The sequence below is a fragment of the Jaculus jaculus genome, chromosome 5 (assembly GCF_020740685.1).
Source record: "Jaculus jaculus isolate mJacJac1 chromosome 5, mJacJac1.mat.Y.cur, whole genome shotgun sequence".
NCBI classification, from domain to species: Eukaryota; Metazoa; Chordata; class Mammalia; order Rodentia; family Dipodidae; genus Jaculus; species Jaculus jaculus.
This window is the reverse complement of record NC_059106.1, coordinates 35923912-35950859: the sequence shown is the minus strand read 5'-3', so window position 1 is coordinate 35950859 and position 26948 is coordinate 35923912. Positions and strand designations below refer to the sequence as shown.

At 40.1% G+C, this 26948-nt stretch overlaps 1 protein-coding gene across 2 annotated transcripts in view; it reads right to left on the bottom strand.

Moving 5' to 3' along the window:
- Positions 1-26948, bottom strand: part of LOC101613057 (contactin-associated protein-like 5) — a 408379-nt gene that overhangs the window by 34057 nt on the left and 347374 nt on the right. For both annotated transcript variants that reach the window (XM_045151145.1, XM_045151146.1), the window contains one exon: positions 2737-2867. In XM_045151145.1, the coding sequence (XP_045007080.1) occupies positions 2737-2867 (131 nt within the window). The remainder of the gene's footprint in view (positions 1-2736; positions 2868-26948) is intronic.

The following is a 26948-nucleotide window of genomic DNA, read 5'->3' as shown; positions in this document are numbered from 1 at the left end:
CACACAGTACCATCATCTCTGTTGAATTTATTTACTTAGTTCACAAATATTTATTGAGTACCTATCTGATATAGGCACTGCTTGGCCAAGTGGGGGCTTCATAATAATGAAAGCAGGAAACATGTATGATCTCATCACACATTTTAAAGGAGGGCTATAGGACAGCAAGTCAATGAGTAACTTCTGCGGTGTGTTACATAGCATTACATACTAAAGGAAAATAGAGACTGGGGGAGATGGCTCACTGGGTAAGGGCCCTTGTTGTACAAGTCTGAGGACTTAAGTTCAATCCCTAGCACCTACATAAAAAGCTTGGCATAACCATGCACATCTGTAACCCCAGAGGTGAAAGGGATGAGATTGAAATGCTTTTGGACCTCACTGGTCAGCCACTGAAACTGAAAAAATGGTGTAAATCCAGGTACAGAGAGAAACTCTGCTGCAAGGAAGAGGCAGAGCAATGACAAAGGGCAGTCAATGTCCGTTCATGTATTCACATCTACACACACACACACACACACACACACACACACACACACACACACACACACAGAGTACAAAAAGAGAGTGAGAATCAGGTTAAGGATAATGGATAGCATTGTATAGACAGAAAGGGACAGGTTGCAATCTTTCGGGAGATGACTGGACATAAATATGCATCTTGAATTGGTTCTTCAATATGTGCATGACTCTCAAAATACAAGATTTAATGAGATGAGCCACAGAGTGTAGCTATAAAACAGAAGGAATCTTCTACAGTGCTGGTGTGCCTCAGTAGGTAAAATTTGGAGAGTTGAGGGAAGATGCACGAAGAAACAAGGCTGATCAAATAACAGAGGCAGAAGTAACTGCAGGCAAGAGTGGTACTCTGTCAGCAAGACAGTAGTAATCAAGTGTCAAGAGGAGAGAGCAAGCCTGGCATGGTGGCACACACCTTTAATCCCAGTACTTGGGAGGCAGAAGTAGGAGGATCCCTGAGAGTTTGAGGCCACCCTGAAACAACAGTGAATCCCAGGTCAGCCTGCGCTAGAGTGAGATTGTATCATAACTTTGGGCAGGCAGGAGAAGAGAGAGCAATCTCTACATCCATTGTCACTCAGACAATGAGACTTAAGGAAGATCACTGGTTTCTGTAGAGTAACCTCTTTCATATATTGAGGAGCAGAACAAGTTTGATGCAGCATAAGGAGAAAGCCTTGTTAAGTGTGGGGTTAAGGGACAGGAAGGTGAACTTTGGAAACAAAGTAAATATTCACATTTCTAAGGATTTCAACAATAAAATATAAGAGTGGGATAGTTTGGTAGGAGAAAGGTTTCTTCCCCTGAGTCAGGAAGATCTGTGTTTGTTTTCTTGCTTTAAAAAAATATTTGAGAAAAGAGAAAGAGGCACACACACACACACACACACACACACACACAGAGAGAGAGAGAGAGAGAGAGAGAGAGAGAGAGAGAGAGAGAGAGAGAGAATAGGTATGCTAGGGTCTCCTGCCATTGCAAATGAACTTGAGATATATGTACCATTTTGTACATCTGGCTTTACAAAGATACTGGTGAATCAAACCAGGGCCATTAGGCTTTGTAAGCAAGTTCCATTAATTGCTGAGCCATCTCTCCATCCTGTTTGCTTGCTTTCGATGTATTTAATATTTCTCTCTCTCTCTCTCTCTCTCTCTCTCTCTCTCTCTCTCTCTCTCTGTGTGTGTGTGTGTGTGTGTGTGTATGCACTTGAGATTTAGAGAACTAACAAGCAGAGCTACAGAAATAATAAAAAGGGCATGAGATCTGACTCATTGGTGGTTGATCTGGCCTCAGCACTCTGAGTTATTCAGCTCAGCCATAAGGAGAAGAAAGAGAGTACAAGGTCACAGGCCAGGGAAGTAGAGGCGTGCTGCTGAGAGGGGCATTATCTCCTTTAACAACTATATTTTTTCACAAAAGAAGAAAGCAAAGTCGTGCTCTCAAAGAGCAGATGTCACTGCTGCTGATGGTGACATAAAAGAAAGGGAGTTAATGATAGCAGGATTGGAGCAAACAAGAAGAATGGATTTGAGCAACATGATGATAGTGAGGCCAATTTAAGGTCTCTCTCAAGGTTATGATCAAAAGAGGGCAGTCTAGACTCTACCTATACTCCACTGTGATCTGCCTTCATCTGCCGTGTGCTCTTTATCCAGAGCCGTTATGATTTCATGCAGACTGTACCGTATAGTGTGCTTTCCTACAGGTCTACCTGAGGTTACATGAATTTTCCTAAGCTGTTTTGTTTCCCTTTTCCACCAGACAGTTCCTAATCATCACGAAAGCCCAGTTCATTCCTGAATTTCTACAATAATTAAATGCTGTCCTCCACAGGGCTCATACAATATCTGTGCCCATTTCCCCAATAGCATTTGCTGCATTGTATTATGAATTCCCCTTATTCAGTTAAGGGTCATCAAACTTGAGCCCACATTACAATCACCTGATACTTCCTCCTCTCCAACAATTTATCACTGAGTAGATCTTAGTAGAGACTTGAGAGTTTGTGTTCCTAACAGTGTCTCAGGTGGTAGTGATGCTGGTGGCAGGTGAGAGAGTATTCCTTTGAAGCCTCTTTTCTTAACGGGTCCAAGGGTAAGATAAGCGTGATACGAACCTACACTCAGCACATGATTCCGCACATGGGTTGGGTCAGAAGCTCAGGAAGGTTTGATTGGATTAAGGAGTCTTAGCAGACTGGATGAGTGGAGGTACCTGGATGAAAAGCTCTCGGCTCTCCCGGCTAATCTTCAAGTGGTGCATCCTTCTGTTGGCCAAGTTCTCTACGCCGATGGTGAAAACATGATTTTCTTCCTTGCCTAGCTGGTAACGAACTTGTAAACTTCCTTGAAAGAAAACAAAGTTAGGGATTAGAATTAAGAATTGTAGGCTCAAAATGCAAAGATGGGGTTAGGTTGTGCAACATTCATTTCCCTTGCTCAGCCAGTCATCATTCAATTTTTAAAATATATTACATGTGTTCAATGTCAGGGTCCAGATAGAAAATCCTAAACATAGCTGCAAAATTAAAGTGCATGTGTGGTGTTATCAAAAAGTAAAATGCCATTTTGAGCTGGGTGTGGTAGTATATACTTAGAATTCCAGAATTCTTGAGGCTGAGGCAGGAGGATTGAAGTTTCCAAGCCAGCCTCAGCTACACAGTGAGGCCTGTCTCAAATGGCAACAAGAAGAAAAATAAAGAATAGGAAGTAATAAATAAAGAGGGAGGGAGGGAGGGAGGGAGGGGGAGAGAGAGAGAGAGAGAGAGAGAGAGAGGGACAGAAATAACAAAATAGAGAGAGAAAGGCTGAGGAAAATTAATAATTTTTTGTTTAGTTACTAAGTTACAAATTCAGAAATTTAGTAACTAATTCCAAAGAACATCATCTTTCAAAATTCAGCATGATGTTACTTCTGTCAGGAAGCTTTGCCCGGCCTTCACCAAGCTCCCCTTCTCTGCTTCCACAGCTCTTATGGTCACCTTTACCCTAACACGCACTGTGCTGTGTTGTCTATATATCTGTGCACTCCGTGGAGATCAAGGCATATATGTTCACCATCCTTGCATTCCCAGAGTCCACCCATGGAGGACAATCAGAAAGAAGTGAAAGAAGAAATGGGAGAGAAGGAAGGTACAGAACATGGGAAGTGAAAAAGATAACGAAAAGGTGTCCTACACAATGGGAAAATTACTTATAAATCATACATCTGATATGCAGTTAATGTCCAAAGTATACAAAATATGACTCATCCAAAGTATACAAAATATGACTCAATAGCTATAATAAGAAGCAATCTTGATAAAACATAGACAAAAGGACTGGAAAGATGGCTCAGCAGGTAAGGCACTTGCCTGCAAAGCCAAAGGACCCAGGATTGATTCTCCAGTACCCATATAAAGCCAGATGTAAAAGGGGGCACATATGTCTAGAATTCATATGCAATTACTGGAAGCTCTGCTATACCCATTCTCTGTGTGTGTGTGTGTCTTTGTCTCTCACTCAGGCCTTTTTTCTCACTTTCTCAAATAAATAAATAAAACATTTTCAAAACCATAGACAAAGAACATGAATGGACATTGTTCAAAGAATACTTGACACAGTGCCCAACATCACTATTTATAAAAGAAATGCAAGTGAAAAGCATGGGAGTATCACTTTATAGTAGTTGGGATAAGTATTATGAGAAAGAGAAGATGTAACAAATTTTGGAAGTCTTGAGGGAAAAACAGGTAATTCTTGTACTTAGTCCTTGGAAATGTAGACACCATTCACAGAAATCAGGGTGGATGCTTGGAAAGGCATTAAAAAGGGAACTACCATATAATCTAGTAATCTTACCTCTAGATAAATATCAAGCAGAAATAAAATTGGTATCTCAGATAACTACACTCACACATTCCTTTATATATGATATGTATTGGCCAACTAAGGAAAAAAAAACAAAACCTAGGTGTCCATTGAGGTATGGATAAGGAAAATATAATGTATGTGTACGGTGGAATATCAATGAATTGTGGAAAATGAACCCATCCATTTGTAACAACATGGATGACCCTAGGAGAGAGTACACTGAAAAGAAAAATGTAGACACAGAAAGACAAATACTATAGCTCCTCACTTATATGTAAAACCTGATCATGGAGAACTCACAGAATCAGGAAGAATGGTGATTAACAGGGCCTCGGGTGGGGATACTGAGGTGATGTTGGTGAAAAGTTCCTTTGTAAAATTGCAAAGCCTGTGGAAGCCCTTTCCCAGCACAAATAAGCACTGAGGTTTTCTATTTTGGGCCAGGCAAAGACAGACCAGAAGGAAAGTATGAGCAACGTAAAGAATATGTTCTTAGTTCCTTCAGGTTCTCATGAATCAGGAATGTTAAAGACTCTGAGTATTCATTCCTAGACCCACTCAGCTATGACGGTTCTCTCAGGCTTAATTCTTTTCTTATTCAAAGACACTCTTCAAAACTCTCAGAGGGAAAAATAAACTGAATCCTCCATCTTATCTGGTGGTTTGCTTCAGCCCTAGTCTAAACACTGATTAGGAACATTTACCTTCTATTTCAGTGCTTCTGTTGGCAGTAACACAGAATCCTCCACAACCTGCCTTACCTTTACTTCAGGGGCATTTGCAGAGAGTCCCAGTGCTGTGACTGAATACAGAACAACCACCACTTCCCTTGGTGTTCTGACCCACTTCCCATGGAAGCCTTTCTTCCACCATAGAACAATGAATTATGAAATTAGGATTTTCTTAATTTTTCCTTTCCAGATAACACATTGAGCAAATCTATGCAACATCTTCACTTTAGGCCCATGCTCTCAAACTGGTCCTCACAGCAAGTTGAGGAGGCCCATGGGAAAATTTGTGATATATTAAATGCTTAGCAATTATACTGGGCCACTAGCCCTATTTATTTCTTTCTTCAGAGACTCAATTATAATTCAGTTCCATTTGAAAAACCAATTTTTTTTTCTTATTTGTGTATGATTTATGGGGTTTGAAGGCAATAGTCATTAGGATTCAATGTGGTAGCCTTTAAAACAGTTAGAATGAGGAAGCTTTGTAACATTTCTGTGCACTTCTATGACCAAATTGGGTTTGAATATGGATGTTTTCATTATGACAGTTATAACCTGAAACTAGGTCTGGGGAGATATCTGAGTGGATAAAGTGTTTGACTTGCATAAGGACCTGATTTTGGATCTCCAGAGCCCACATAAGAAGCCTGATGCCATAGTGGTCAAATGTAATAACTGCATGCCTACTATGAGATGGGAGATGGAAACAGAAGAATCTCCTTGGAAGCTTACAGACCAGACCTGGCCTCTAGAAATAGAAGGCCAGAACCAAGATCTGAGGTTGTCCTTCACTTCCACACTTGGATTATGGAAGGTACACATGAACACATACATATTGAAAAAAAATCTTTAAAATATTTGGAATGAATGTTAAACATGTAAATGAACATTCTTGTAAACTTTCAATGGCTACAGATACTGAGTATATAAAGTAATGCAAATTGATGGAAACAGTAGGTCACAGATATGTGGCCTGTTTCCTGGTTGCTGAAATCCTGCTGAGAGTTACTACTTCTCTCACAGGGAACTCACACCCATTTTCCCATTTTGCTTCATGTCTATTTACCCCTTACTGGGATCAGCCAGGATACACTGTAGCCAGACTGGATGAGAATATCTAATGCATATCCAGTGTTAGGAGTACCAGCTGGAAGTAAGACCCACTTGGGCTTTCTCCCAAGACATGTACAGCTCACAGAGCAACATAGAACAACAAATAGACTTTGCAAGGAAATCAAAAGACATGTTGGGAGAAAGTTTAGATGGAAATGTATCTAGGAAACCATAGATAAACTCTGAACAGGAGTGTAGAAGATCATACTATGCTGAGATATGAAAATAAGATAAAACCAGGTGTTATTAGCTGGAAGGACATGCCAAAGACAAGAAGATGGATGAAAGGTCAGAATGCATATCTGTTTGGATGGATGGTAGGTTTGCAAATAGAAGAAAACAATAAATACTTTGGGATGGGTGGCATTGGGAGATGACTTGCCATATAAACATTAGGACCTGATTCCAGATCCCCAGCATCCACACAAAATGTCGGGCATGATAGTGTGAGATTATGGCTAGTTAATTGTCTCTGTATCTTAAGTGCTTTTGAAAGGTGTCTGGCACATAGTAATGAATAAACCTGGTAAATAATGCAAGGAGTCAATAGAAAGCTTTAAGTATGACAATACAGAAGTGAAAAGGGAAGTTTTAATAACAGAAGTAAAAACAAGGAGGAAAAATACACAGAATATTATTAGTTAAAATAGACAAACAGCTAGCAATGTGAGATTGGAACTTTGGACAGAAGTCGAGACCAAGTATGACACCAAGTATCATGAGCAAGCAATCTGTGTAAACAGGGTCTGATCTGCTCAAGTCGCAGACAGCCACCTGACAGTACCACACTGCATTAGGGCACTGCTTCAATGCCACCCTCAGATTAATACTTCCCTGGTCCTCTATTCCATATGCAAGCACAAAACATGTTCTGTGTAAGACAACACATCCCTCGAGTGACAGAATCACAGTTGAGTTCCATGTCACAGTGACACTACTCACATCTTGAGCCTCTATGCCCATCCTGAGAAGGATGGAGGAGTAGTGGCTTCAACTAACCTGTCTGGGTCACATCCCAGCCTGTCAAGATATCACACGGGAAGTCCCAGCTGGACTATGCAAGCTCCTTCATGTGAAATGGATATGATTCTGGTACCCACTTTATAAAATTGTGAGGCTGGAAGCTACATTGAGTATTTTAAGAACAATTTGAAAATAACACTGTTAAATATTTCTGACAATACAGTCATACTTTCAATTATCCTTTGTCCTCTCTGAAACTATGTTTGAAGGAATTCCACAGAGAGTAAGAGAAAGCAGTGCATCATCATTACCATCATTAACATCATCATAATCACCACCTTCACCACCATCATCACCGTAATCATGATCCTCATCACCATCTTCATTGCCATTATGCTCCTCTTCCATCGTTGCTCCCATCGCCAGCCATCATCATCACCATCATTTTCCTCACCATCATCACCACTATAATCATCACATCACCCTCATCACCATCATCATTACATCACTCAGCATAATTGCTATCATCATCTTCACCATCACCACCACTATCACAACAGATCTTGGGATTGTTTCTCTGTGTCATAATGTTTGAATCACTAAAATGCTTCTAAAAAGAGATCTGTTAGTGCTATGGTGTATTTAAGGGTTCCATTTGCAACATGGGAAATCAAAAAAGAATCAAGTGTATGTGGTGCTGAGCACCCAGACAGCAACTTCACGAGCAGGTCTCAAGACCACTGACATGAACTATATAAACACAATTTACTGGGTTGGTAACAGCCCAGAAGAATTCTCAAAAACCTTATCCTTATCTCAAGTACAAACGTCTATGCCTGGAGAAGGAATCTTTGATGCACATGAAGTAGTGACAGTGGCAGGTTGATATAGAAAGTCACTAGAGGTTCTACTTTATTTATATTTTATACATAAAATTATGGATGACATATTACATTTGGTAAATCCCAATTCAATTAGAGTTGGATTGTATATTGACCAAAGAGTGGCCCAAATAACTCCTCCAGCTCTTTTGCTAGGTGAGGAAGGGACTAAAGCAAGCTGTCACATGAGGGAATCTGTTTGGTATGTATTTTATCTAGATAATGGCCAGCACTAGAAAAGAAATAATCTTGGCCAAAATTGGGAATTAGTCAGTAATCATTTTAAAACCAAGTAATTAGCTTCCAATTGCAGAATAGTAGTCCTTGTTTTCAATAGCCCCTCCCCATTCATCTTTATTTGTGGTTAATGAAACTTTGTCATGGTTGAAAGTTACTACAGAGCCAAACTTTTCATTCTAAAAGCCACTTATTATCTCCTATCTGGCCTTGAAAACCCAGATATGCAACCATCCCCTCACATATACAGGATCTGCTTTCGTTAAAAAGAACCTGTGAATAGTCCACAATCTCCCTTTCCACGAGGAGACTAGATGTGCTTACTCTTGTCCTTGGGTGGTCATGGCTTTGTTGCTGTTAGTATGTTGAAAAAAAGCATAAACTTAAGTCCTTAGTGTCTTAGAAATCAAAGGCATTATTTAGAGTTTGTAATTTATATTTGCAAGGCACTTTGAGCTTCCTGAGGAAAGCTGGAATACAAACAAAAGTATGTGCATCATTAATGGCCCTACTGTGGGGATTACAGCCTCTTGGGATATGAGTATATTTATATATTAATACACAGAAGCTGCTTAAATGATTTCAAAACAGCACAGGGCACATTCTTCGTGTAGCAGGGAACATTAATTTATACATGCCTGAGAACATAGGTCAAGGTAACCCTAGCAACCCATTCCCAGGCCCACAGTCCACAGCACATGTTTTCAAGGAGCCCAATGGCACTCCTGCGCACTGGGCAGGGAGGTGACTCTATGGGGCTTACTTGACCACAGGCAGGAAAGAGCCCTGCCTTCAATACGACTGGCCATACCAGATATCCTCCTCAACCATGAAGTAAAACAGAAAACCAACTGACCATTTCTAATTCTTCCCTCTATTAAAAAACAAAGCTGGTGCCAGGCATGGTGGCACGTGCCTTCAGTCCTGACACTTGGGAGGCAGAGCTAGGATAATCGCCATGAGTTTGGGGCCACCCTGAGCCTGGGTTAGAGTGAAACCCTACCTAAAAACAAACAAACAAACAAAAAACAACAAAAAACAAGGTTAAATACAATTAAAAAAAAAAACCTATGAGCAGGTGAGCTGTCCATGGCAAGGTTAATTCTATTTAAGAGGCTGATCTTATTTTCAGATGGCACTGGTTTTCAATATCTGCACTCACATACTAAGTTCTGACTAACACTCATTATACAGTTGCATTTATCAGGGCTTCACACAGCATATCACTCTTTGACTCCAGAACCGCCCATAGGAGTTTTTTTTAGGGTCTCATTCCTGGAACTCACCCTGTCACCCTGTAGTCCCAGGCTGGCCTCAAACTCACGAGGATCCTCTTACCTGTGCCTCCTGAGTGCTGGATTAAAGGTATGCACCACCACACTCAGTTCTCCCATGAGAGTTCTAAGGTGAATCTGTTTTTAGCCATGTTTTTCTATAGTCATTTGAAAAATACTATCTTTCTTCCAGGACCTCCTCTTTCTTTTCTTTATCTTCACTGAGTTTAAATCCTGCTTAGTTTCACCACCAACTACAAAATAAAGGTGTAGTTTGAATTTTGATATTTGTTTGTTGAGACAAGGTCCCATGTACCCCAGGCTGTCCTCAAATTCATTATGTACTCAAGGGTGACTTAAATTTATGATCCTCCTGCCTCCACTTCATGGGTGCTGGGATCATTGGCAATCAGCACCATGCCGAGAACTTCACGCATGCTAGCCAAGCGCCCTATCAAGTAGGCCGCAACCCGAGCCCCAGGTGTAGTTCCTTACCACAGGATACCAACCTAAGTCCCAGCTCCTTTTCTTTGTCTCGTATAACCTTGGTAATTTACCGGGAGCAGCTATATGTTGGTCATGGCTTTAGTGTTTTCCCCGCTGATGGAATAAGTATGCTCAGGGCCAAGAGCTATAAGTCCCTTCCGTATTTTTGCTGGCTCGGTCAGCAGACAAAGTGTTAAGTGTCTCTACCATGTGAATTCTGACAAACCACCCAGCCTCTTCATTCCTCGATGCAAAATGAGGACATTCATATCTGCTTCACACAGACTGTATTATACTTTGAACAACACAAGGTGAGGTTTCAGCCTAGTGCAGTATATCACAGGTATTCGGCAGTGATTTTGGCAAATAAAAGGCTGACTCCAGGATCAAGCCTAGAGGTAAGATAGTGCTAAAGGCAGTGCCGGGCTAGATTTGTATCTCAGTTCTTGACAGCAGTGTCTTTCTGGCATGGATCTGGACATGAGCACTCTGGAGGTGACTTATTCCCTGAAGGATGCTCTTTTGCAGGAACTCAGCAAAGGAGTCCTGTGCAGGCCTTTCCAGGTTCTTTGATGGCTTTGGCAGATTGTAAATGCATATCTCAGAGCATAAAATAGCAAACACACTTAGACATAACAATTTTACATCCAAACATTTACTTAGAGTGATAATTAAGGTCTTTGAAATGTCAGCAATAATTAATAATAACATTTAAAATAATGGCAAAATGTTATAATGTTCAATAAGAAGAAAATTTAAAGAAACTATGCAATCTAAGGTAGTTTTTGGTATAGAAAACACACAGAGAGAATAATATAGCCATCACATTCTAATAAAAATAATTCCAAGATAGCGCATGTAATTGGATCATGTTAGCATTTAACCACCCATAGATATGTAGGTAAGTAGATAGATGGATAGACAGAAATATGTCACCATTAATTGTGACTTCTGTGTCAGCACTGGGGTGTTATCTTATGTGATCCCTGCAGTAACATTGATAGAAGGCGTTATAATTTCTACTTTATAAATGGAGCAAACAAGGATCAGAGGGTTTTATGACCTAGGGTTAATAAACACATGGAAGAAATATGGTCCTAGCTCAACTCTGCTAATAAAGAAATGCAGAGGTATGATTATAGATCTAAAAGAAAAGTCTTAAATTATCTGTCTTAGTGATGTGATTGAGGATGCTGGGATATTTCTTCTTGTGTAAGGTACTTACTTGTCTCTTTCCCTCACTATGTGTCACCTGTGGGTTATGTTGATGATCTCTAAGGCAAGTGCAGTGGAGCGAGATGTTGGGGTACACCTGACACATGGGGAAGTCTCTGATGCTCTTGAATCTGTGGCCATGGTCCCACAGTTGGCATATACAGCAGCTGCTGTCCCGTTACTTACAGATGGTGTAGTGCTGGCCCCTTCTACATTTTCTAGCAGCCTGCATGAGTTTCTACTACATTCCCAATTTTGGCCTGAATATTTAGGCACAAACTATTTCTGTCTGTGTGAAACAGCTGGCAAGGAAACCTGCACTTTACTTAGTTGTTTCTCCCTGGGGATTTGTGCTCAATGGATTAGAGAGAGTACAGCTGGTGACGTGAAACAGTACAGTCAGTTTTCTGTTTTGTTTTGTTTTTTTTGTTGTTGTTTGTTTGTTTTTTCCAGGTAGGGTCTCACTGTAGCTCAGGCTGACCTGAAATTCACTGTGTACCCTCAGGGTGGCCTCAAACTCATGGTGATCCTCCTACCTCAGCCTCCTGAGTTCTGGGATTAAGGTGGGCACCACCATGCCCAGATTCCTGGTTCACCAGTCTAGCCTACCTGCGAGCTCCTGGCCAATGAGCCACCCTGTCTCAAAAGAGGTGGACAGTGCTCCTGTGTGGTGACACTGGAGCTTGTCCTATGGCCTCCAAATTCATGCACAAACGCCAATGGATAGATACATTACAAATTATTATGTTACCTTTGTTCTCTTTTATACTTTGTCCAGAACATGTGCTTTATGTGAATCATAGGCAATATGATTCATATGGTTTCTATCCCAAAGTTTCATCACTGTGTTGGACTCATACAGGTGCAGTTAGAGTTCAGTAAATCTTATTTCTAAACGTCTTGCTTTTCACTGAGATTCTACTACCTCCGTTTCTGTGTAAGATCTTAAAATTTCTTTCAGGGCTGGAGAGATGGCTTAACAGTTAAGCCCTTGCCTGTGAAGCCTAAGGACCCCGGTTTGAGGCTTGATTCCCCAGGACCCACGTTAGCCAGATGCACAAGGGGGTGCACACGTCTGGAATTCCTTTGCAGTGGCTGGAAGCCCTGGCACACCTGTTCTCTCTCTATCTCTGTTATCTATCTGCCTCTTTCTCTCTCTGTCACTCTCAAATAAATAAATATAAATAAACCAAAAAATTAAAAAAAATCTTTCAGCTGGCAAAATAACACAAACATAACATCATACAAAAGTTCCCCACACAAGTCAAGACGTTTAGTGAGTGCTCCGCAGTGGTTAACAGAACATTTGCCACACAAACATCACAGCTGTGAGTGATGTGACTTGAAGTTCGCCCAGAAATCATTGGAATATTTCTCTTTCTCGTTTCACTGTCTTCAGCCTTTTTCTTTTCCTCTCTTCCTTCCTCCTTTTCTTTTTTTCTTCCTCTTTCTCTTTCTCTCTTTCCCTCTTTCTTTCTTTCTTTCTCCCCCCCCCATCTCTCTTTCTTTCTTTCTTTCTGAATCTCAGGAAAGAAAATAACTTCTGCATGCAGAAATTGTTTTCCAAAATGATAATGTTCAGCCTGGCTGGAAGGAGAATGCTATTTGCATCATGATTTCCTAAGAACAAAGCAGGCAGTGGGAGTCAGTGAGCTGATCATTTGCCTGTTGTAAATACAAATAAACACACAACGGTATCACTGTGATTATTTGTGTAATACACTGGTTTAAACCACCCATAGTCTAAGTCTCAAAGGAGAAAGAAAAGAGTTAAATAGGACAATGTTACAATAATAAAGGAAAGTGATGACTCTTAATACCTAAACAAAAATAATGAGAAGAGGAGAGAGGAGCGGATTGCCTTGGTTCATTTTCTCATTGCTGTGGCCAAATACCTGATAAAAAGCAGCTTAAGTAAAGAAAGATATCTTGATATTTTGTCTCAGGGTTTGAGGAAATAAAGTCCATCGTGGGGGTGAAGAGCTCAATGTCAGCATGAGTGTGTAGCTGCGTGCTCACCTGCTTGCAATCCAGTCTGCACAGAGACCAGGACTTATAACAGGGCTGTGCTCACCCTCAAGGCTGGCCTCTTCAGCATCCTACTCCATGCACTAGGCCAATCCTTTAACAATTTCACAACTCCTCAAAACAGTGTGACTATCTTGCATCCAAGAGTCCAAACACATAAACCTATGGGGGACATTTTACATTTAAGCCACCAGACTTTTAATTCAGGGTCTCCCTACTAAAGCCTCCTCATAGCAGCCTAGCAGAGGAGAGGTTTCGAAAGGTGAATCTGGCTGAGGTTCTTCAGACAGACTTAATCAGTGGTGAGTCTGAAGGCTGCAGTACACAGATCGGGGACCATCCAGAAATAAAGCCTGAACTGAACGTCAAGCTAATACTTGGATGTAAGAGTCAAATTAAACGACTGAGTAGTCACAGATGCTAAGTGCTCTACAAGGTGAGGGAAATTCTAACGTGTAATTGAACCTACCAGGCTAAAGCTCTCCAATAAGAGGACTAAGAAGAACAGCAGAGCCTATCTATATTTCAGGAAAGAGACAGATGGTGAGTGTGTCACAATGTTAGCATCACTGTAGACAAAAAGGGTGAGATTTACAGTGTGGGTGCCTCACATACTCACATATTTTCTCTTTCTGCTCTTGCTGTCCTATTTCTCTATTAATATAATGTTTTTCTTAAGTTTCACTTTTTCTGATTTCCTGTGACTCCTTCCCATTCTGATCTTGTTTCTCTCTGTTAATTCTGTATTGTCTGTTTATTAAATTCAACCTTGAAATTGAATGAAATTGTTTGAGCAAATTGTAGCCCTTTCGGTACTGCTTCCTAGCTCTCAAATGATTTATTTCCCAGAAAGCTAAATGTCAATTTTACGTAAATGCTCAACCATCAGCAGAAGTCATGATTTTTTCTTTTCTTTTCTTTTCTTTTCTTTTCTTTTCTTTTCTTTTCTTTTCTTTTCTTTTCTTTTCTTTTCTTTTCTTTCTTTCTTTTCTTTCTTTCTTTCTTTCTTTCTTTCTTTCTTTCTTTCTTTCTTTCTTTCTTTCTATTTTTAAGAAAATGATCATGAAACTTTGGCAGCAGATGTTTAGAATTCCCAACAAATTGAAGTCAGACTCACCCTGCCATGTTATTATTTAGAGAAATTTTACTAGTAGGAAGTAGGGGCCTCCAGTGGTTGTGTGAGCCCACCCCTCCACCTGTGTCAGGAAGTATATGTAGAATAAAGGATAATTTTCCTCAGTAAGCCTTATCTGAGCTCAACATGGTTCTATGCATTTGATACTCAACGATCTTTACTGCCTCTCAAGACTTTACACAACTATCTCTGGTAGAAAGTCTTTTAAAAGTATCAAGGCCAACCTGAGTCTCACAGAAAGTAAATCTGTAGCCTACACCAGCCACCCAGTGTTTTCACTCTATTTTATGTGGTTTTGCCCTTCACTGAAGCATAAAATATAAGATAATGTAACATATATTATATAATCATATGATATCCTGAGTATAACACACCACACATTTGTTTTGCATCTAGTTGAGGAGATAGAACATTTCCAGCACCCTAAATTCCTCTCTCATCTCCTTATCATGACTAGTCTGCAAGGTTAACTGCCATTTTGATTCCAAACAGCTGAGATAGAATTAGCGTGGTTTGAAACTTATGAAGATTGGGTCATGGCCAATGTGATGCACATGTATTTCACTTCAACATTAAGTTTTGAGATCTGTGAGTCTGTCTAATGCAAGCATAAGTCACTTATGCTTAAAGGGACTACATAAGAGTGCCTAGTGCTAATGACCAAGAAGATCAAGCAGTATGGAGGGAAGATCTGAGGCAGACCTTCCTGCCCACACACTGTGTATCTACTCCTGAGTGGAGCTGAGTCTTATGACCTGGTCTTAACAAGCAGAACATGGAAAAGATCAGGACAGCACTCCAGGTTGTAGTGGTGGGATGTCTCTCTTGCAGTTACATCCACACATATGCTGGCTCTTTCCCTCTGGCTTGAGGAAAGAAGATGCAGGGACCAATGGACATGCCTCAGGGACAGGAACTTTGGTGGCCTCCAGATGCAGACAGCAGAGCCTGAATGATAGGTAGCATGTAATCTTGGTCCATACAAACTGGCTTTAAGATGAAGACCTGAGATTTTCCAGTAACCTAAGGAATCTTGGAAAGAACTTTCTCAGTGGAGGCTCACCTGGGAACACAGGCCAATGGATACCTTGATTTTAGTTTATGAGATACAGAGAACTCAGGTACAATATACTTAAAACACCAAGTGTGGGAAGCCATCCTATTTATGGAAAAGTATCACTATTCAGTAAAACCTGAACTCCTGAAGGTCAGCTCTGGTTTTCTAGCATAGTAGTTTCATTGATCTGTGGAGTTAAAGGTCAAACAAATATTTTACAGACAACTCAACATTTTTTCCTAAGTAATCCATTCTCATTAAAAGCAAATTTGGCAAACAGATCATGACAATTGTGATAATTAATCTCTGTGGTCAACTAGATTGGATGTATAATTACTAGAAAACAGAGCTCTGGATATGTCTGTGAGGGAGTTTCTAGATTAGCTCGACTGAGGTGGGAAGACACCACCCAGATTCTAGACAGCACCGTCCCAAGGGCTGGGGTGCCAGCCTGAATGAAAGGTGAGAGCTAGCTGACAGCTGACAGCACTCACTTCCCTCTGCGTCTGGACTGCAGGTGGAGTGAGATCAGCTGCTTCATGCTTCTGTAGCCATGCTTTCCCTGCCACGCTGGCCTATATCTGTTGCAGTTTCCTTGTTGTTGCTGGGACAAACACCAAACCAGGAGCAGCTTACAGAAGGAAAGCGTTCATTTTAGACTTACACGTTCCAGAGGAAGCTTCATGGGGGAAGAAGCTGGCTGGCTCACTTCACCACACATCCACAGCAGAGAGACAATACCCAGCACCAGCAAGCCCAGGCTGACTGAACACACACAGAGCTAGACTCAGCCGAGGTCTGCCCCTAGTGACACATTTCTTCCATAGGGCTTCACCTCCCAAGTGCTCTACCAGGTGGGAACAAAGTAGGAAACTTAATCGCTAATGCTTGAGGCCATGGGGATATTACATTCTAAAACACCACAGTATTCCCTGAACTGAGCTCAAGTAAAGAAACTCCTTTAAGTTGATTCTTTCCAGGTACTTGGTCACAGCAATAGGAAAGTACCCTACACACCAATCATGAGCCTTGGTTCTTTATTTTTAATTCACAGTGACTCCCTTACCTTTATAAAGTCATTGGTTAATTTCTCAGACACAAAGTGGAAAAATGGTCAAAGGAGCTGAAGCTCAATAGCTGCAGCCCATCCTCAAGGAGTATACACAAAGGAAAGGTGGGCTTGTGTGTTTTCCTAATGCTATTTTTAGCATGTGTTTCCCATAGCTAAATCTTGGGGCCCTTAAAGCAGTGCCAGCTGGGCTGTAGTGTGGTTGTACATCAGTATCCTTACAGCATGGGCATTTAGCAGGAAGACAAGCCTGAACAAAACCCCTGATGGTATAAGAAGAAAGCTGGCCTGCTCTGGGGAAATAAGTTTTCAATAGCTCGCCTCCTGTTCCTTTTCACTCTCTCCTTGATCTGTTGCCTCTGCTCCATTTCAGTAGGACAAAGGCTTCAGTTTTTAGCGTGAAATGATATTTAGACTCTGCTAAATATGTTTGTAGGACAAGAGAAACTAAGAAAATTAAACTGCTAGCAGAAGGATGAGTTGTTATTAAAAACTAGAGGGAGATTATAGGGGAATTTTACTTTATGAAAAAGAATTTCAGCTATGAAACCATTACCTCTTTCTCCAGTGCCTTTGGCTGTGTGCTAATTTATCTCCCACCTTACATGGATTTAGTCTTTTTTTCAATGTCAGTTTATTGTAGAACGACAAATTTCAGTGGCCCATATAACAGGATCTCAGACTTGCTTAGTTATTGCTAAGACAGTGGGAGTCAGGACCTTTGGAAGGAGAATCATGTGTTCTTTTCTTTGATTTTTATTGTTGTGCTTTCATTTGAATGAACAATTGACATGTATCATTTAGTTTAATTTCATTTGCTTTTTAAAGGTCATGCCTGAGGACGGTAATGCAAACATGTAAAACCTAATTGAGCTGCTATTATGGAGCTCGTAATTTGGTCACCTCCTTTCCTTTATTATATATATATTTTTTACTGTAACATTTAATCTACTTTAAATTGCTTCTCTTTTAAGACATTTTTTTCTCCCGGGTCTTTAAAAAAATATTTATTTGCATGTGTGTGGGAGAGGGAGGGCATGCAGCACCTCCTCCTGCTGCAAACCAGACACTTGGGTGGGTGGCTGAGAAATTGAGCCCAGGCTTTGAAGTTATATACCTTTAACCTTTGAACAATTTCCACAGCCCCTCCATTGGATCTTAAACACATTGAGAGAACCAATCCTCACCAAAATTAGCAATAAGAGGAAACAATAATCCACCCCTTTTTATTATCCATAACTTTCTGAAGGTTTTTCTTTCATGAGATTCATGTTAGGTTGTCATTTAATTTTCTCTCCTTTATTCCTGGTGTTACACAGAGATATGATGGCACACTCTCATAAAAATGGAACATTAGGCTTGCCTGTAAGAAGAATCTTTTACTTGAGAGAAAAAAACACTCCTGAGGTTGAATGAGACTTTTAAGCAATCTCAGTAGGAAAAGTTGTTATAATGGTGCTAGATTTGCCCCACATGGACACTGAGCCCTGGCTATTCTGGGTACCGCAGTGTATATCCTCATGGTGGGTACAAGTTAAGCACATTTCATTTAAGCAGTTCAAGCAGAGGCCAACCTTCCTCACCTGATCCATGTGGGGACCTAATTTTCATGAGCTTCCCAGAGCACACCATCCCCATACCAAAATGTGAGATTTTTTTTGAGTGGTTTATATTCTTTGTCCTGAACTTGCACTTTAATGATGGACTTTCTTTGAGGGAAGTTCTAGCATTTCTGGAGGAAAGTCATACCATTCCTCAGCTAGCTTGTCCATCTCCGTGATGTTTGTTATCAGTCTAAACACTTGGACAAGTAGGTGCATTTGGCTTTAAGACAGTGTGCCAGTTGCTTGGGGACAGGGGATGACTCACTTGGCTATCACATAGACCTGAACGCAACATGCTCCCATATGGCCAGAACCTCTGCTATAGTCCCTTCCTGGGGGAGGGGGACATACTGCCCTGTGGGAATTTTTCCTTTCTCAGGTGTCCAAATCAGAAGCAGGCATAAATCATCTCCATTTCCTATGATCCCACAGCTCATCGCTCACCAAATTTTATTGAGTTTACTAGTCTTGTACCGTAACAAGTATTCCCTCAGTCTCTGTCTTCATTCAGTTCTTTATAGTCCCACTCTGGCTATCTTTCCTCTGGCCATTCGAATCTTGGAGTCAGAGTATTGCCACAGTGTGAAAATACTTCTCCCCATCTGTATATGTGTCTTTTAAAACTCAGTTTTTATTCTAACCAGGTGATATTTTTAACATTCATTTTTTAATGCAGCATTAGGTTAAATAACACACATAATAGGCAGCTGGAAGGCTTAAGCAATGACATTACACATAGCACAGAATTTCAGCTTGAAAATCATTTGTTTTGTGACTGTAGTGATGAACAAAAATTTCCAGTGTTTCTTTTTTAATTTTTTTAAATTTATTTTTATTTATTTGTTTGATGGAGAAAGAGGGAGAGAGAGAGAGAGGGAAAGAAAGAGAATGGGTGTGCCAGGGCCTCTAGCCACTGCAAACGAACTCCAAATGTATGTGCCCTCTTGTGCATTTGGCTTATGTAGGTCCTGGGGAATCGAACCTGGGTCCTTTGGCTTTGCAGGCAAACGCCTTAAGTGCTAAGCCATCCCTCCAGCCCAATTTCCAGTTTCTGTTAGAAGTTCTATGCTGGTCTGACATCAAAGTCTCTGATTTTAAGAGATTTAGGATTTTAGCTATCTTTTCTCTGCTCACTCTGCTAGGGAAGGGAATAAATTCACTTCATTGCTTTCATTCTATAATGCATTTCAGTGATATCTTTCCTAATATTCGCTTCCACATTTTGCCTTTGTGAAAGTTCCTTTAGATATCAGACATTTTATTTTGATCTCTTGATTTCATTTTTTTTGTGTTTCCATGTTGTCCATATCCTTGCATTTCTCTCCAACTTGCTGTGACAATTTTCAGATTGAATTAACTAATCCTGTACTGTCACAAATGTATGTATTTAATGATATTTTTGTTTCCCATCTTATCCCTCTTTCGCTGAACCTTGGCTTGTTGGCTTGCTTTGATTTTAGTTTTCATCTGGGAGGGTTTAAGGAAATAGCAGCCCTTGTTCCCTGTTCTTCCTGATGACTGGGAGTACACATCAGACTGAAGTTTCTGAATGCAGGGGCTACGCTCATCAGCATTGTGCTTCATTGTTAGGTGACCTTGTGGGGAAATTGTTTCAGTGGAGACATTGCTAAGGTTTTAGAATCATATTTAGTTTCCATGGACTGTTTAGTTCTGAAGAACTTAATACTGAAGAACACTATCCCCACCTGCATGGAGGTAGGAGAGTCAGGAAAGCAAGGTATGAATTCACAGCTTAATGTGCAGAGTCCACTCCATTCATGTCTTTAGGCCTGCGTGGACACTGAGCCCTTCAGCTCCGGACAATCTTTGGTTTGATTTCTGTATGCTAGAGGATTGGTCTAAAGTGGAGGTAGAAAAGGCCTGCTTATCTACCAGGGCAAAGAAAATGAGACTAGCATTAGAAGTGTCCCTATGTGGACACCACCCAAATTCTCCCCACTTTATGTCCCAGCCCAGCCTCTAGTGTGTAGCGAGCAAGGGCACTGTGCACCTGCAGAACATGATCCTGTCAGCTCACTTTCAGCACAACCTGGGGAGCAGGAAGCTCTCCTCCTTCTGCTCTTCAGAAATTTCAACACTGCATTGACATTTCTCACCCATCCTAAGCTCTCTTCTATTTTCTTTGTTCTTTTGTATTTCAACATTAAAAATTTTTTAAATGGCTTTATGTCATTTTGGAGGTAAAAGTGGGAGAGCTGATACATTTGTACCTTCCCTGTTAATGTTTGAACAAGAGCATGCATCTTTGCATGTAGTTTGGACAATGGAAAAGACAATTCTGCTAAACTATATAAATTAACTCTTAAAACTACCTGTTCCTAGAAATGGCAATCCCCTGTGTTCTTTCACATCAATATTGCAACTGATAGTGGCTGTCCAATTTGGCTGACTAGGAGAAAGGATTTTTCAGCTCCACCATCATTTGATGGAATCAATATATATTCTGTATGCTTTTACGTTGTGCATGACTTATGAAACCTGAGGCATTGTCTAGCTCAGAAATCAAAGGTCAACTGAGAGTGGTATCAGGAACTAGAAATGGACTTATGGCTGAAACCTATTCACCATCAATCTTAACCTGCAGCTTTAGAATCTCAGACCTGTTTGACAGATCTCTTGTTTCTAAACCATCAGAAGTCAAGTGGCTTGTTAAAGAGGAAACATGTCTTTAATAACTTTGAATTAGGGGAAATAATTATCATTGGAGACTTTCTTGCTGAAAAAATAAATTAACTACACTGAGTGGTGAGGGAGCCCTGCCTTAGGATGTTCACCTGAATGTTTCTCACATCTTAAGATTAAGGATTTATAGGTCAAGTGCCCTACAGAGAATTAAAATGTGCCTTTTCTCTGAGGAAAAAAAAATCATTCTTCACACAAACTGCAACTGTTCCCTTAATCCTTAAACCTCTAATTAGAGTTCTAGTCTAAAATTTAAACATTCAGAGCCCCAATCTCTCTACCCCAGCTTTTAAGAAAGCTCCAGGTGGTTTAGCAAGCATCCACTCTCTGGTGTGTTCTGTAATAACCTTGTTTTCTATGTATCCCACGTCTTCCATCTGATTTCCCCAGACCCTTTACAAACAGGATCTCACTGACCCCCATAGCTTGCTGGGAGACCCTTGACCAACACAATTATCCTACATTGCAGAGGAAGAAACCATAGTACCTCTAGCACCATTTCACCTCTTTCAAATAACAAAGCATTTCCAGATAATAATTATCGTGAGATTTTCACATGACAGTGGTAAGCTACCAGCCTCTTTGGAAAAACAGACGGTTGTGCTGTCCTCAGAGAATTGCTTGAGATTTGTTTAAACTGGGCAAGTACAAAGCGAGAAGACCTAGAAGTGCCTTGGACAACAAAGCCACAGAAATTGGCTTCACAGAGTCTCTTTAAACAACATTGCTTCTGTGCTCTATCTTTGTATTCAAGCTCTAATAACACAAGCATGCTGATAATGCATACTGTTATCAATAAAAAAAAATGCTTTGTAAGTTACAGTCTCCAGTATATAGAATCCATTTGCATCATTGTATTTTGTCTTTGCTCAGCTGGTTAAAGCGAAATAGCATATACTGAGTGACCTCAATGAGTTCTTATCATTCTGGCAGCTGGGATCCTCAGAAAGGTTAGCAGTAAAGAACACTGACAAGCAGTGCAACTTCAGCCCCTGTTCATGGTCACTCTGAGTCTTTCGTGATGCCCTTAAACGGTCGTCCTCACTCCCCAGTATGGCTCTACAGCAATCCTATGATATCGTTACCCACTGGGCTATCCATCTTTTTAGGAGCAGACTGTTAAAATTGTGAGAGACAAAGTTGCTGTCGCTTTAAATGACTGCTTATTGCCTCAGACTGATGCCGTTTCTGATATGACTCTCCAGAGAAACTCTCAAGGAGCCAGTCGAAATTGCTGAGTGATTTTGAGACTAAGCAAGCTTTGTTCATTCTAACACAAAATTCTCTGTACCTGAGTGTTCCTAGCTGCCAGCTTTTTCACAGTGTGGTTCTGGCCACGAACTGAGCATGCACAGCGTGTGTAGCCTCCCTATGAGCCAGCTTTTTCCTTTATGACTTTGCATAATCATCCCCCAAAGAGTCCCTCTGCTTTCTTTAGACTTGAGAATTAATGCAAAAGAAAAATACATCTTTCTATGCTCTTTCATCTTTTGGTTTTTCTATTGGCTCTAGAAGGATTGCTAGGCAAACCCATCATATTAAGTGACAAAATCTACTCATGGCTTTTTGGGCTTCCCACATGTGCTACATACATGTTCCCTTCTCCTATTAAATTCAAAATATATGTCTCAATCCAACAACACTCTGTGCAAAGGTGCTCTGATCAATGGGACATTATTGAGATGAATAAAACATGGTTCTTAAGAAACTTCCTAAAGTCAATGACACTATAATGAGTTTTTTTTATCACAAGTAGCAGATCAGTACCTAGTGCTTTGCAGGTGTTATCACTGAGTGAATATGTGACTGCATTTGGAGATGGAGTCTCTAAGGAAGTAATGAAGGTTAAATGAGGTTATAAGGATAGTGCCCTGGTAATATAGGATTACTATCTTTGAAAGAAAATAAGACAAAAAAATTCTCTTTTTCACTCGCTCTGTCTCCCACTCTCTCTCTCTGTCTTCCATCTCCCTTCCTTCCTGCTTACCCCCTCCCTTTCTTCACAAACATCATAAAAGTTTCCCAGAGGTCTGCACTAGGCAGCATTTGACAAAGTTTGTTCTTAAACTTCATTGCTTTCACGTTCACATGGAGTCACATCCTCGGCAGTGACAGCAGGCTTTGGTGCGGAGTGAGCTCCCGCAGCCTTATCTTTCTTCTCCAGCAGGGCAATATCCTGCCCTTGACATGCTCAGCCTCTACATGCTCTGAAATTTCCAATTCTTAATCTAATTCAATTCTAATCCCAAATGGTCTAATCTTGGACTTTGTGTTTAAGTATCATATAATTCAAATTGACATTATTATCAACAAGAAAAGAAATATGCATTGCATCATTTTGTTTTATTTTGTGTTCTGTTCAGTTGGCTAAAGCAAAACACCATATGCTGAAATGGCAGTCCAAGATCATAGCTGATCTGGCTCTCCCAGAAAAGGCTCTCATCCTTACTTGTAGAGGCTGTCTTCTCAACTCTGTTCTTTGATGGATGCCATCAAGAAAAAAGAGAGAGAGAGAATACTCTGGTATCACTTGGTAGAACACTATTAATCCTCTTGGTCAAGGCTCCAACTTGAATCACCTTATTTGATGACTTACTCCCTTACTCCAAATATAGCCACACAGGGTGTGGAACTCAACATGTGGGCTGAAATGTTGGAGAAAAACCTATAGTTTCTATAGTAATCTCCAAGAAATTATGAGAATACTGAAAAATGAAGTTATCCATTATAATAAAAAAGAGAGAAACAAAAAGTATTTACTCTCAGATTCAATTCCACTCCACTCAAATCCACTTCTTAACACTGCAGATAAACTGTGTGACATTGGACATGACATCTGCTCCTGACATTATCTTTTGCACTTCCTCTAGTAGATGGAATGAACGATGAAAAGGTAGGGAGAAATTATTTGAAGCCCATAAATGTAGACCAAAGCTTGGAACTACTAATGGATTGGGGGAAAATTTAAATTCAAAGTGGCCATCACAACAGGCTGCAACCCCAGAGAATGAAGTCATCAGAGCTTAGGAAGGCCAAGGAAACGAATTTTGAGGCATGCTTTACCAAATATATTTATCAGATTTCCTTCTTCCCAGAGGGACAAGCTTGTGCTGGTGGAGGCAGGAGATAGCCCTGAAGGGTTTCCATGAGAAAGTAGGAATAGTGAGGATATCCTAAGGTCAATGTGACTTTGACTGAAAGTTGTTGAGTTTTGAAAATACTCCTTCATTCCCTTTTGTCAGTCTATTGGAAAGATAAAATGTCTTGGGCCATCACTATTTCCACCAAGGCTTGTGCCATTGGAAATGCAGGTAGTAAACTTTATGAAAACATATGCTCAAAAATATTGATAAAGAAGAAATACTGCAAGGTAAGTAAACCATTCTTTCAGAGGCAGGGGATGGTAACCTGTGAGTCCCATTTGGATTTTGTTCCCAAAGAATTTTACCATAAACTAATAGCCTTTGAGCTAGCATATCTTCTATTTTCACTTGTGTATTTCTATGATCATGGAGCAGGATTCATTATAAAAAATTGAATTGGGAGCATATATACACATATCTATATATATAATCTGAAATAAGAATAAAATTGTCAAATTAAGATCAAAAACATTTTATTACATTTATATCTGCCCAGGTGATACTTATATTTTATGATGAATAGGTCATCTTCATAAAAAAAAAATTTACCTTCCCAGTAAGAGGGGATTCTGGTACAGTAAAACTAAACTATACCCATCATGTGGAAGGAGCTCCGGGAATATTTGTCAAGTGACAAGTTTGAAGGGAAAGTTTATGGGGAAGAGAGTAATAGTAAAGGAAAAAGAAGAACTCCAGTCCCACCAAATCAAACTTCTGCCAGGGAGAGACTTCCCTGCATGACCTTGAGTCACACTGATCTCTACTCTGGCCTGGTCAACTATATTAAATGAATTTTCATGCTGAGAATTTTACTCCTTGTGTACGTGATTTATCTACTTAATCCCCTGGCTTTTTGACCCACAGGGCTGGAATTAGAGTTTACTTCCTCCTAGGAGAGCAAACAGGATTCTTTTTAAGTTGCCTACCTCACAAATATTTCCATTAGATTCCCAAAGGTGTCTTAAATTAAACCAAGGTGAAAAGCCAGTGCTAACACAAGACTTTTGAGTTTATTCTATTCTGAAGAGGTGTGACAAACAATTACAAAAGATTTCAGAGATAGACACATTTCTCTGTTAAACTTTTACTCTCTTAACTCTGCTTATTTTCCACCTGTTAGTATTCCTAACATCTGACAGCATGTTCAGAGGTCTGGTTTTCATTGCAGTGCATCAAAGTTTCATTAAAACATTTTAAGTACTTGATATTGCAGTGCTCCACCACACAGATGTATGGTTGAAAAGTAAGTTAAGTCAGTGACAATACAATGAATATACTCAGAAAAACTTGTAAAGATAGCAATGTCAGGGGCTAGAGAGACGGCTTACCAGTTAAGTCATTTGTCTGGAAAGCCAAAGGATCCTAGTTCGATTCTCCAAGACCCACATAAGCCAGATGTACAAGAGGGTGCATGCATCTGGAGTTCGTTTGCAGTGGCTGGAGGCCCTGGCATGCCCATTCTCTCCCTTTTCCTCTCCCTGTCTCTTTCTCTCTCAAATAACTAAATAAATAATATATTTTTTTAAAAAAGATAGTAATGTCTGTTTTTCACAGCAACTTTTCAAAAGTCATCAAGGGAAGTCTTAGCAGAAATATGTAAGACTACACAAGAGGAGAACAGAGAACAAAGAATCACAAACTCCAAGATTAAGAATCAGTATTTGTCTTGTATCTGCTCATTTTATTATTAGCTGAAGACCCCTTATTATAAGGGATTCTCTTCCTCTGAAGGTACTTATTTTAGATTTTCCTGAAAGGTAGTCCATATCTTGCAATAGATATCTGGGAACTGCAATTTCCCTCTATGTAAGATGTATTTAAAATGCATCTTAGGCAATTTCTGCATCTTTTTTTTCCCTTATGGTCTGCAGACACCATTAAAGTTGGCCTTATCTTTGCTTGTCTTCCATAATGTGTAGTCAGACTAGCATTTAGCAGGAGAGTTAAGTAAAGAATGGATGAATGGGCAGAGGTGTAGCTTGTGTGTCTGTGGTATAAGGAGGTGGAAGATTCCAAATCATGGCACCCACTCCTACTACACACAATACAGATTTTCTTCCTATTCTGAGACCTAGGCTTAACAGTTACAGCGCAAACATCTTTCCATCTTCCTACTTCTTGAATTTAGTGAGGGCTTGAAAAAAAATGCAAATTCCAGGTCAGCCTGAGCTAGAGTGAGACCCTACCTCAAACCCCCCCCCCAAAAAAAAAGAAAGAAAAGAAAAAAAAGAAAAAGAAAAAAATGCAAATCTATAAGGTCAGGAAAATCTTCTAAAGGGAGACTTCATGGTATATGAAAATAGGGCAGAGCAAGGTTTAAGAGGGCTTTCCCTAATAAGTAAATTTAATTTATTTTAAATAATTATGTATTTCAAAGGATAAAAAGAGGAACACTATGAGTTTAGCCTTTGTAATTAAGAAAAAAAAAGAATGGGGCATAGTGGCACAATCAAAACCTATATTCAACACTCAGAGGCAGAGACTAGAGAATCATGAGCTCTAGGCCAGCCTGAACTACATATTGAGAGCCAGTTTTAAAAAATATCTTTGGATGAGGGCAGGGCATTTGAAATTCAGCTCTGTCTCTTAGTTGCTATGAGATTATGAACAAATTGTTTAATGTCTGTGTGCTTCAGACTCCATGCCTGTGAAAAGCTGGCATAGTATTGTACATGAATACAAACAACTATATGAGGCTGTTATGAGAATAAAGTGAAGCACACATTCATTAGAATAACTGAATATAGATGCTGTGTTCATGATCATGACAGTTGTATTTCCAAGGCACAGCCTGATGGGAAGAATAAATGTGTCTGTGGAGGCACACCCAAAAAATACTTCAGAGAAAATGCTGTGAATTAGCCATAACCACAGAACACAGGTTCCAACCACAGAACACAAGGAACATCCCTCCCTCTTTTTCTCCCTGTCTATCC